Source organism: Sprattus sprattus (genome assembly GCF_963457725.1).
Source record: "Sprattus sprattus genome assembly, chromosome: 17".
Lineage (NCBI taxonomy): Eukaryota > Metazoa > Chordata > Actinopteri > Clupeiformes > Clupeidae > Sprattus > Sprattus sprattus.
The window spans coordinates 14,774,309-14,786,633 of NC_137915.1; the positions used below are offsets into that span (position 1 = coordinate 14,774,309).

Here is a 12,325-nt window from a genome sequence, read left to right on the forward strand (position 1 = left end):
CAAATCTCCTAAAGTAATGCAGGGGAGAAAGCGCCCTGTCAGCAACACTGCTCCAGTCCAGCTCCATTTCCTGTTAGAACCCCCAAATGTATCTCTCCGAGGCGGAGGCATAGCAGACTGACATCGGCCAGACGATGTGTGAGACAAAAGACTTTCTTTTTTCTTTGTTTCTTGTGTCACATTCTGGAGAGATATGGCTTCTTTTTTAAATTCACCTGCTGAGACACTTCTGCAAGGAACAATCAATCACGGGTCAAAGCAACTGAGAAAGACATCATACACTACTGGCTTCCCTCTGTTAAGATATATGGTATATGACGCCAATACTTCACAAGTAAATGGCAAATGGATTGCATTTATATAGCGCTTTTCAACTCATAGTGCATAATAAGTGCCTAAGACACCTATCCATTTACAGACAGCAGAGGCTACCATACAAAGCGCCAACCTGCCCATAGGGAGAGGTCGGGAGCTAAGTGTTGTGCTCAAGGACGTGCTCAAGCACACTTCAACACTTCCAGAGGAGGACTAGCAACCTTCAAATTGTTGAACGATTGGAGGTCAAGGTTCTCATCTGCCTTAAGTGCTCAGTCACAAGCAAGTGGGCACAGTAGCTTAATGGTGAAAGGCAAGAAAAGTTAGAAATGTATACAGAAATGCACAAATTCCATTCAAAGCCATTCCAACAGGCTGCAATGAATTACTGCAATCCATAACAATGGCTGTGATGATAATGGACTCCTACAAGTACATTTTGTCATGTCAAAAATCAATTCCTGACGCATGCCTAGTCATAGTGAACTGAAAAGGCCACGTATATATAAGTGGAATCTATTAAGGTTTTGTGAAGAGTTTTCATTCTCTCTTTAATACTTTACTGGGACTTGACATTTACTGGGGATACAAAGGGATTAAGGGACTCAAAATGTCAACTAGAGAGGTGTAAAATCCGAACTATGTCTCCAAACTCCAGGTAAAACTTCCAATTAATGGCCAAGTTAAATCTATACATTATGTAAGTCACCACTCAAAGTGAATCGTTCTCTTTAATTATTAGAGGACTTTTATAACTATGACATTACCAAGAAAAATCATTTACACTTTCTTCATTTTTAAAGATGATTATATAAGCTTTATTTCTAAACCACCTTTCAACCGAAGGATGTGGGCCCAAGTGCAATGATGGGAGACCAAACAACAGAAAGGTTGCATGAATATAAGAAATGAAAAAGGGAAATAAAAGAAAATTAAATAAAAAGGAAGCACACCTGCAGTTGGAATGAAGACATACAGACTAGTAAGACCTGTAAGACATACAGACTAGTAAGACCTGAGAATCAAAAAAGCCTTTGCACAGAAAATAGCCTTCTAACGTAGCTATACTTTTTCATGAGGTAAATAAAAAAGATCTCATGACTTAACTATGCAAGTTTAAAGCCTTTTAAAGCTTTTGTTCCACGTACAGAGACCACATCCAGAGAGCAACTAACTTCTCTTACTGCATGTTTAACATGCTGCACAACTCATTGTCTAAGAGGAGGGATGGGCTGAATTCAAACGCACCTCCAGCATAATCACCATCATTACACAAGCATGGAATTTCCCTTTATAGATGAGGGGGATTGTTATATTTTCATACAGCCTTTTATTACGCCTTTATCTTCTATAATAGCAATGATTTTGTTAGTACTCCTGATAAAGATAAGCCCCAGACTGTAATACCATGAAATAATGTTGGAGGAAGGTTCACTGTTGCAGGCACTGGGGTTTTGTATGGAGACTGATGATAATGTGTATTGTTTCCATGGGGGTCTCACACTAATGAGACCTATTGTGCTTCCTTTTCAAAGGGCTTGACCAGGTGGTGTTCATGGACACCTTCTGACATGTCCTCTCCTAACGCCAGCAGAAAACAAGTGCACTGTATACTGAACAAAGGACGGTTGTCTGGACTGCCTTATCCCTACAGAGCAGGTGAGACTGTAGAAGCTGCTGAGCTCACAAGACCAGCAAACAAAAAACACCAAAATAATTTGATAAATGAAAATAAAACCTACTACTCCTGTGACTCTTGTGTGTTAGGCTGGACATAGATTGTACAGCTGCAAGAAATGCCACCGTAATTTTTTTGGTTTTGTTTTTCAGGATAAAGCAGTACTGTCAAGAACTATCTTCAGAGTCTATCTTCTGGTTTGGTCTTCTAGAAGGTAAACCCACGCCTGAGCAAGAGAAAGAGTCACTGAGAGTCTTTCAATGACATCTTTAGAAAAGCACACAGACATGACATCTTTAGCAGTTCAGTTAGATCACATTTACTCATGTCAGCTACCACATGTATTCTTCTCTTACATAAATACACTTTTTGAAAGTTTCTATGGGACAAACTCCTTAAGTTCAAATGAGATCTGCAATGCTCTGATCTCCCTCCACCAGGCATGCATATTACATGCAGCCTGACCTCAATTTCCAGTTCACATACAGACAGAGCATTTTAGATGTGAGCGCCGATTGCATTTAGTATGCATTTAGTGTCTATGCTATTGAGCTCATGTGTTTGAAATGTCTCTGAGCTATAATGAAAGCAAATGTCTGATGAACGAATGAGATATATAATCCTCAGCTGAATTACATATGAGTTATGTTATCATAAATACAGGTCAGAGACCATTAAGATGATCTAAACTCAACACTTCAATAAGGGATTATATTTACAACTACTTTTAAACCGTTGTGCTCCTACAACAAATAAAAGAGTGACACAGCTGTGTTAAATCCATTGCATATCTTGCAAAAGAAGATAAGAAGAAAGAAGACATTATTCATATGAATAACTTGTTATGAAAACAGACGAAATGTTTAGTGGAAAATTTAAGGGTTCTTGCTCTGGGCAGAAGCACTACTGCGAACCCTATCTAATTGTGTGTGGAAGAAGCCCTACAAAGGCGCAAAACCTGGTGCTTTCATCCCGAGCCAGTCATCCTGCTGCCGCCACAGCAACTGCAGCAGCAGCGTGCTCGCTTCTCGCGTCGCTCGCTCCCACGACAGATGAGACGCTACGTTCGTTTAGGGGATGATCATGTCAAAGGCAGAACGGAACGGCACTATCGCCTGCCTGACAGGGTTGGGGCCCGCTTTCATATGACAGATAGGTCTCAGGCTGCGACGGTACCGCCTGAGATGCTGTCCATGGTGCTGGGGCGCTCCGCTTCCCGCTACTTAGATGTGCTCTGCTTCAACTTTATGCCTGTTTAGCATTCACTCTCCGTATACAGTAGCGAACACTGAGGACTTGATACATCAGCAGTTTGGTAGCCCTGGTCCCAAACAGACATGCACAGCAGGCACACAAAACCCATCTACACAGTTTCACTGTGTGTATATACGATCTTCAATCTCAAGGCCTACGTATATAGCCTATTCTGGTGGACTATTTTTGAATCTGCAGTAAAAGACACGATGGTGTCACATGAAAATGCAAGTCAAAACATTTTTGACACCCCTCTCTTCACTTAAAGGACCATGTAGCAAAATATTTCAGCATTTGGTTATGCCACCTGTAACAACATCCAGCCCAATTTGAAATTAAAACTGCTCAGTATGGCTCATATTTATCTTACGTGTCCTTTAGCTTTACATAAACGAGTTGATACGCCGTATGCTCAGCAACAATAAAACACATCAGGGACAGTAAACTCTCAAATGCCTGGCAACAAAGCTGCTATCAACTCCCTCGGCAAACAAACATCTTTCCTTCTGTTTTTATAGCCTCAGTCAGTAAGACTACAGGACCATATTGTAGTAACAATCAGCCTGCCTAACACTTTGTTTGGGCAATATGAGTTACAAATACCGTGGAGAAACCTTTTTCCCCCTTTCAAAGAAAATAAAACGGGTCATGTGGAGGCTTTTAGTGTAGTAGGCGACTTGCTGTGGGATTAAAAACCAAACGAATACATTGATTTTGTTTCTCTAGTAAGGAGTGATTCTGTCATATATGAAATCAAACAGAAGTCGCCTGAATCTTAACGTTCTCCGGTTTAAAATCTTACACTGACAACAAAGCCTAAATAGTATTCCCAATAAGGCGAAACAGAGTGCTGATAGTCGATGAAGAGGATGTCAAGAAACGTGACATTCTCACGGGTCGAGTCAGCACGTTACCTCAATTTACCTTGCCTGCCAAACACAGCTCACTCCCGGGTCCTTCAAAAACAAATCCTGCGTCTCACACTAGGACACCCACATAAACAGCTAACAGGTATGAAACTAAAACTTAATTAGCTGATTTCGAGCTTTAAAAGTTAGATCAGTAGATTATTCTGAATATTGGTAATGTCACAGGTTCAATATCGCATTGTAGTTAGAACCGCGAACTTAGAGGATGCTCGAATGAGCACAAAATACCGCAGACCCCGTTTCTGGGAGCATGTACTGATATTGTGGTGCAAAAGCGACAGCACAGCCGTACGATCTGCCAAGACCAAATTCAGATTAGCAGCCTTAATGCCGCAGACCAGCAGTAGGGTACTATTCTGCAGGTTTTCGGTGTATTGTAACAGCCTGCACATGCAAAACTAACCCAGAGATAACAGCTTACCTCAAACAAAGGTCCGATTTTGTTTTTCTCCAGGTAGGTCTGAATTCTTGACTGCTGTTGAGACGCCATGAGGAAACTGTATATATCTTTTATAAAACGTTACGGAACCAAAACATGAAAACATTTACAGTCGCCTTCGTGCACACGCTTCTTCACTACACGACTACGAATTGATACGATATGAACGAATTGACAGAATGTCAAGAACGAAAAGTTGGCGCAGCCACAAAGCACATTGTTGAAAGTACTATTCAGCGCTTCTCGTGTCTTGGTTACTACTAAACGGGACCATCCCCTCTCGCTTTGGTGGAGTGGCGCCTAGTGAGTCTCTCTTAAAGCCAATGGTGAAGATGGTTGTTTTATCGTGATTGGAAATCACCTGCTCATTGGCTGTGCACGGCGTAGACAGAGAAGGTCCTCTAGTGTGTATGTGGGCGTGTTTGGAACAAGGCTGGCTTCAGAGCGCTACTTGTGTTAATATGGTGTCTGCCCTTCACTAATAATACATTAAGTTCATGAAACTTCACTGAAAGTGTTACTGACACAGTCTGATACTTCTTGGTAGGTCTCTTTCTGTACCAAGGTCCCGCTGACATATTGTCAAACCAGTGTTTTTCCTCAGTTGAAAGAGTAACATGATTCAAGGTTTCAGCCCTATGGATCCATATTTCGCCTACCATTCCAAAAGAAAAAAGTAATCTGAAAGCTGGACCTCAGTGTTTGATGTGAATTAGCTTACTCATTTACTTAATACTCCTTTAACTTATAAAAAACTGCACACAACATTCTAGGGCTGCTGCAGGCTTGGCTTCAGAAAGGAAGGTTACACACACACACCTACACACAGCTTGATCAAGAACATCATTAACCATTGTATTTGCAAGAAGAAAAAAAGTGTATCTGCAGGTGAAATATCCTGCTCAGGCAATGGTGTTGGGTGATGACTGTGCATTATACCTGCTGGGCATGCAGTGCTGTTTTTGTGCCCACGGTTACATAGCTGTCCAGTAATGTGCCTGCACCAGGGGCCACTGCCAAGGAGAGGAGGGCTAAATAGATACCTTTGGATTCACTTTACAGCTGCATTTGTCTGAATGTCATGGCAAGGTGACTATGGAAGGGTCTATGCTCCCCAAAGCCAGACAAAGTTTGTGAACACGGATATGAATTATCACATACAATGACATGAACACACAACAAGTAATTTCCTATAGACCGATTTAATTGAAATTAATAACTACAGTATACAACAGTTTACTTCAAAAAGCATGTGGCAAAAAATGAACATTTCATAGGCTTCAAGCAGAAAAAAAAAAGAATACGTCTGGAATAGGATATGTTTTATAGTGAGTAAATCTAATAAACAAAATAAATTACTGTCATTTTCAGTCAAAATTCAGCTATGAGTTGTATATTTGTACAGTGACATCTTTACATTATGCTGTTTTAACGTGTTTGCTCTTGAACACAAATTAGAGGCTTTCATGACACAATGTTAAAAAAAGACAAGAAAAGTCTTCAGACAGAACTTCAGAATATAGGATACAATAGATACGGAATAGCTTCATAATTCATAGTAGCCCATGCATCCAGATGGGATTTTATTGTCTACAGTTGCATAGAAATAAATGACTTCCTTCACGATGCTTAGTAACACTCAAGTAATACCTAAATATAGTAGAACTGTGATTCTCCTGAGTACTGATTGTATGTCTTTACTTTATATGATATGTGTATAGTTATATTTACGTATATATAAAATCTACTTACATGAGCTTGACATTGACACTGAAAAGAGTTATAACACTGATGACATATATCCCTTCAACATCTTTTTTCTTCATCGGTCTAACTAATTGAAAACTTCACTCACACACAAAGATCATACACTTGGCAATTCCTCCTCTGCCCACTGCTCTGGAATCATTCCACAGGTCATCCTTCCTCAAGTCTTACACAGTTGACACACAGTACATAGCTTAATATAACGTTATGTTACTTCACGTCTCAAACAAAGTATAAAAATATATATGGTAGGTAAGCAAGCAAAACCTAGACATCAGCCTCACTCTCTGAGACACAGGTAAAAGAAAAATCCAAGGCACATTATGACATCTGACTGAAACATCTTTCACAAACATTCATTTTTCATTTGTAATCAGCCTCTACTCTGTCAGTGAGGGTATTGCTGACACACCAAGGCGAAGGTATTTTTAGCAGAAAAACAAACAAACAAAAAAAATCACGTGCTGACAACTGAATGATGCTTCAGCAGAGAGGCACTTCTGACTGGGAGCTCTTCACAGGCACAGTGACAGCCACCTCTACACACAGAGGAGGGAGGACCCTCTCCATTTAACAGAGACTGCTACAGGTCTTCAGCATATCCATACAGAAATCATTTCAGGCTTTCACAGCTGTTATTATGGCTACATGGCCCTCATGAAAAGATGCAGTGTAGGTTTTCTGTATGAAAATTAGAGATGCAAAAAAAACAGAGATGCACTGCATTGTAGCTTAACAAAGACAGCGTACACGTACAGAACTTCAACACACGTCATTGACAGAGCACAACATGTCACTATTTACATTGGAGAGCGACTGGGGGCAGACTCCACATAGAGAGAGAGGAGAAGGAAGAGTTGAAAGAGAGAGAGAGAGAGAGAAAAAGAGAAAGTGGAAGGAGAGAGGACTGAGAGGGTGGAAAAGAGGGGAAGGAGTGAGATAGAAAGAGGAGAGAGAGAGAGAGAGAGAGAGAGAGAGGTATGTGAGTGAATGGGGCAGGACAAAACTCAGCTCCAGCTCTGCACAGGATGCAGGAGAGTTCATGGGTCACCATCTGGGGGCGGTGGCTGGCAAAGCTTATACAATCTGTTGAGAGAAAAGCCACACGTGCACACAGCACCCACACACACACACACACACCCACACACACACACACACACACACACACACACACACACACACACACACACACACAAACACACAAAGAGGGAGAGAGAGAGGTTTAGGGCAACATTTTCTAAAACAATTTGTCTAGCAGACACCCTGTGAACATTCTATCTTCAGTGACATTTTGGTTTCATTTTTAACATTGCTGTTTACACCCTGTCACCATGCCAACCACATCTCTATCTAGACATTTGTCTTCCATCTGTCTGTGTCCACAATGCATCTCTCCCTCTCCATCATATCCATCATTCCCTCTCTCTCTCCCTTCATCCCCCGTTTTCTCTCTGTCTCCCTCCCTGTCGGGATGCATTGATTCGCTGCTACCCTGTCTGTGCCTGGCAGTCCCTCGTGCCAATTACGGGCCAAAAACCACTGAGACTACAGTCACTTTAAGCCGCCTCACCGCTGGCCCGGCTAATGACGCCCGTGTTTTAATTGTGTATGCTGAGAGGCTGGGCAGGGGCTGACTGTCACTCACAGGGAGTGTCAATGTTTTAGATCGCAGTGAGAGTGATGGACTTCATCTCCCAGAAGCTCTGAAGAGTGAGCCAGAGCCACGGAAGAGGATGTTTGTACTCACAAATGTGTGTGTTTGTGGGTAATGGTATGCATGTGTGTTGGTGTGTTTTTTGTGTGAGATAGAAAACAAAGAATATGTGTGTTTCCAAATATATTGATGTGTGTGTATGTGTGTGTTTCACTGGCTGATGTAGTGTTGGGGTTTATAAAATAACATCCTTGCAAAGAGGATCAGCCATTGTTTTGCTATTTTGAAGACGAAGAGAATTACATGTGTTAGAAAGAATAGGTGCATATGGGATTCCACTTATTAATTCACACACAGAGCTGGTTTTACACACTGGATTAAATCTATTCCTGGGCTCAGTAGTATTCTGAATTGATTTTTAATCCACTTTTGCATAATTGTGAGTATAATTGAGGATGGATCTGAGGGGTATAACTGAAATTGGACAAAGTACCTAGTTTCAATTGCTTGCTACTATTCCCTTTCTTGTACTATAGCATAAGCTGAGGTAAGGAGTAAATTGGCTACTTAAAATATACCATTCAAAAATCAATCAGTCCTAAGACAACTGACATCTGGCCAGTAACATAGGTCACCCCTCATATCACAAAAACAAAACCCCTATCCAGATTCCATTTCATTAAATCATTTCTTATTTCATAATTGAGCACATTTAACACAGGACATGATGACATTTATCCTTTTCAGTCTTCCAATGGCAACATGATATCTGGATTCCTATGGTGTAATAAAGGACAGAAAGGTTGGAAGAGGAGGAGGAGGCTCGAGACTTCTCCACTGTGGTTACCTTGGCACAGAGGACGGGGTGCGGTCTCTCACTCCCAAGTTCTTGGCGGAGTTCTGCACTCTGGCTCCCTAAAATAAGAAGACATAATTATGATTTACTTCCCAGGCTGTCAGAAACACCATGGATGGAGTAGGGCTCTGCACAGAGGACATGGGGCACAGCAAAACACCATAGACGGGTGGGGAGGGGAGGAACAGCCGTCACTGCAAGGTCCAACACACACAAATAGCTATGCATGAAGTTCGCAGTTTTAATATTACAATGAAACACAAGGCAAAGACATCAGGAGATACAGACCCCACCGGCACAGAAGAGAGAAGCAGAGGGGCAATGGTTAGTGCAGAATGGAACGATGCAGGCATGACGTTAAGCTTGGATTACATATTCAGAATGACATAACCGACAAGTAGAGGGGGGGATGAAAGCTAATTGCTTTTTAGTTCCAATTTCCAGCTGACTTTAGCCGAAGTGACAGAGAGGGCTTTATTCCCTCTTAAATCCCCACCCAGCGGAATCTGGCAACCCTCACTGTGAAGCCTCACTGCCTGTGCAGAGTGTGCAGTTTGTTAGCTTCAGTAGCGTTGAGGTCCATAGATAGAGATTAAGTCTGTGTGTCGATTTTAGTTGTTTCGTTTTTGTTTTATGTTGCAGAGCACGTTACGAGTTCGAAGGACGCTTGTTGTCAGTCAACTAGATCAACCCCTGTGGTGGAAATATAGCGTGTGCTTCAGCAAATCACTGCCGTCAATGAAAACTTGTGCTGACACTTCCTTGGCTCAGAGGAGAAACTTATGAGCGAGCTTCCAAACAGTCTCAGAAGTAGTTTGTGAGCATTGGCCTTGTCATGGTTGCTAAATCAGCCTGTTTTTAGACATAAATTGCAGGCCAGGGGAGATGCAGATCCAGCAGGCTATGCCAGCTTCCGGTGAATGAGCTACGACAGGGTCTAAGCATTGCCCTTTTTTGCCCAATTCATCAGATCCAACCACAACAATTTCCTCCAACATTCTACACATCACCCTCCCTCCACAACAGATCATGGGGGTCGGTGGGATGGGGGCTGCTGAGGTGAGAGTGACACCTGGACACCTGTGCTGAGTCTAATAGGAGAGAAGAACATCAATCCTGAACGCTCCTTGAGCATCAAGCGCTTCTAAAAATAACTTGCTCTGTCAGAGGAAAAAAAATTCTCGTCAGCAAACGGCTTACACTGCAGTAGACCTGGTGCCAGGAGTCAGTGGATTCCGTTTGGGTTTGGGTCAAAACCAGAACCACCTGCTCCTCCTGCTGATCCTGTTGCTAAGTGCTTGGAACGGGGAGGTTCTATCTGACTATTCTGGGATGCGAAGATTTAAGGTTGAACTGTGCTGCGCTGAGACTCAACAGGCAATCGGTATCTACACCTTTTCCAGTCATATACAATATCTATGAATATACTTGTATAAATGTCAAACCTTTGGTATATACCCAAAGGCACATAAATAAGCATGGTAGAACATTACAATTATTATTGTTTAATCCTTTCTGCCATACTAGCTTCCAGTGTATGGTCAAGCTCCAAATCTAGTCAAATCTAGTGTTAATGATGACACAATGCGACTGTGAAAACACAATTCAAGGCCCTGTTTAGAGTGGGCAGCTGTGCCGACTGCAGATTTCCACCTAAGTGTAACTTTTCCCTGACGCACACCATTACTAAGAGCAAGACAAGGAGACCAGCAGAGTGGTCCACTCCGTATCAGAGTGGTCACTAAGTGTCTCAAAGTCAGACTCCCATCTCCTTGTTTGGGGTTGGGGATAGCATCAGCAATTAGGTGATGGGTATCAGAGCCATCTATCTAAATCTTTCAAAGTGTTCCCTGGGATGCCCTCTAACTCACTGAGGGACGAGAGAGGACATGAACACAGTCACTGACACCATGAATGCCACTCTGCTTCAGTGATTTGTGCTGTGTATAACATTTGCTACTAAAACTACACTTAAAGAGGCACAGCACTTGATTTTGCCATGTTCCGTACTAGAGGTGCTTATGAAATATTTAGTCTGCACATTCACACAAGCTGGCAGCATTCATGGCCTTTCCAGAGTTCAGGAAACAACGTTTTCACAGACATTTTCTCCCTGACAGGCTATTTCTGCTAACACACCTCCTCCTGTTTCACAGAAGCACGTTTACAAATAAAATTAAATTTCAGGGAAAATGCTGCTTATTCATCACTGCCCAGGCCTGCTGGGCTGGATGTCAATGCCGTTATGATGTATTGTGTCTTTTAGACCGAATGGCGTGGCACTGGAGTGTTTTTGTGAATGAATTAAAGTGTCACCAGGGGGAAATGTAGCAAACGCCATCCATATTTATGAAAGACCAGCTGAACCCCAGACTACAGGTAACCCAGACAGCAGAGACCCATGTCAGTGTAACGGTAGTCAGTGGGTCCAGAGCCTTAATAGACATGCTAGAGACACCCATGGGTTTTAGCTTCCTTGCTAGTACGCCCGCCTCCCATATCCGAGGTTGAGAGTTTCGGGTCTGGTGAAGGTCTGTGCTTCTACATCAGCAGATACTTCCACTGGCCTTCCAGACAGGAGCAGCCGACCGACGAACAGGTCTGACACAACCCTGGCCCAGATTCGCCCCAGAGTCGACCAGATCTGTACCAGACCTGGGCCATAATTGCATGAACTGCTGCGCTGGTAACTCATATTTCCAAAAAGCTGTCAGTTTCACAAAGCTGTCAGTAAAATACACCATTCTATTCATAATGTATGAAATTCAGACCACCCATCTACAGCCTAAGTATATGTACTGCAGGGATGGTGCGTCATGTATGTGATGTTTCGCAGTACTGGGCAAAAGACTGACAAGCCATGCCCTTATGCCTGAGGGTGCTCAGCATTCATGGGAAACAGAGTTTAAATGACAGCCAGCAGCCGACTTTTTTCAAGGGCATGGTGCTCATCATGTGCTGCCCTCCACCTGGCTGATGGCCATCCCCTTACGCGTGCGTGTGTGTGTGCGTGTGTGTGAGAGAAAGAGAGAGAGAAAGAGTGAGAAAGACTCTGTATGTGTGTGTGTGTGTGTGTGTGTGTGTGTGTGTGTGTGTGTGTGTGTGTGTTTGAGAAGGTGACTATGTGTGTGTGTGTGTCTGCATGCATTCCTGTCCTTCCTATATATGCCAATCTGAAGCTCCTTAATGATGTGTGAAGAGAACAAAAACAACAGTCCAGCCTCCCTGCCAGGCTATGTTCCCACGACGACTGGATGAAGGACACAGATGCACTCAGCCGGAAGGATAGGTGTGTGTGCATGTGTTCTCCCATGTCTCTTTCTCTCTCTCTCTCTCTCTCTCTCTCGCTTTATCACTATCTCCTGTGCTTCAAAACCCAAAGGTAGAGCGGCAGCATTAATGAAAGTAAGGGCTTTTGTTGGCTCTCTCTTTC

At 42.7% G+C, this 12,325-nt stretch overlaps 2 protein-coding genes across 2 annotated transcripts in view; both read right to left on the reverse strand.

Annotated features, from left to right (window-relative positions):
- cUnh8orf34 (chromosome Un C8orf34 homolog) overlaps positions 1 to 4,760 on the reverse strand; it is an 80,664-nt gene extending 75,904 nt beyond the window's left edge. Inside the window, exon 1 of the mRNA XM_080855328.1 lies at positions 4,598 to 4,760. Coding sequence (XP_080711454.1) covers positions 4,598 to 4,666 — 69 coding nt within the window. The 5' untranslated portion in view covers positions 4,667 to 4,760. The remainder of the gene's footprint in view (positions 1 to 4,597) is intronic.
- Positions 4,761 to 5,851: 1,091 nt separating this feature from the next.
- prex2 (phosphatidylinositol-3,4,5-trisphosphate-dependent Rac exchange factor 2) overlaps positions 5,852 to 12,325 on the reverse strand; it is a gene marked incomplete at its 5' end in the record, with an annotated part of 133,701 nt that continues 127,227 nt past the window's right edge. The window contains 2 exons of the mRNA XM_080855016.1: positions 5,852 to 7,468; positions 8,884 to 8,951. Of these exons, the coding sequence (XP_080711142.1) occupies positions 7,423 to 7,468; positions 8,884 to 8,951 (114 nt within the window). The 3' untranslated portion in view covers positions 5,852 to 7,422. The remainder of the gene's footprint in view (positions 7,469 to 8,883; positions 8,952 to 12,325) is intronic.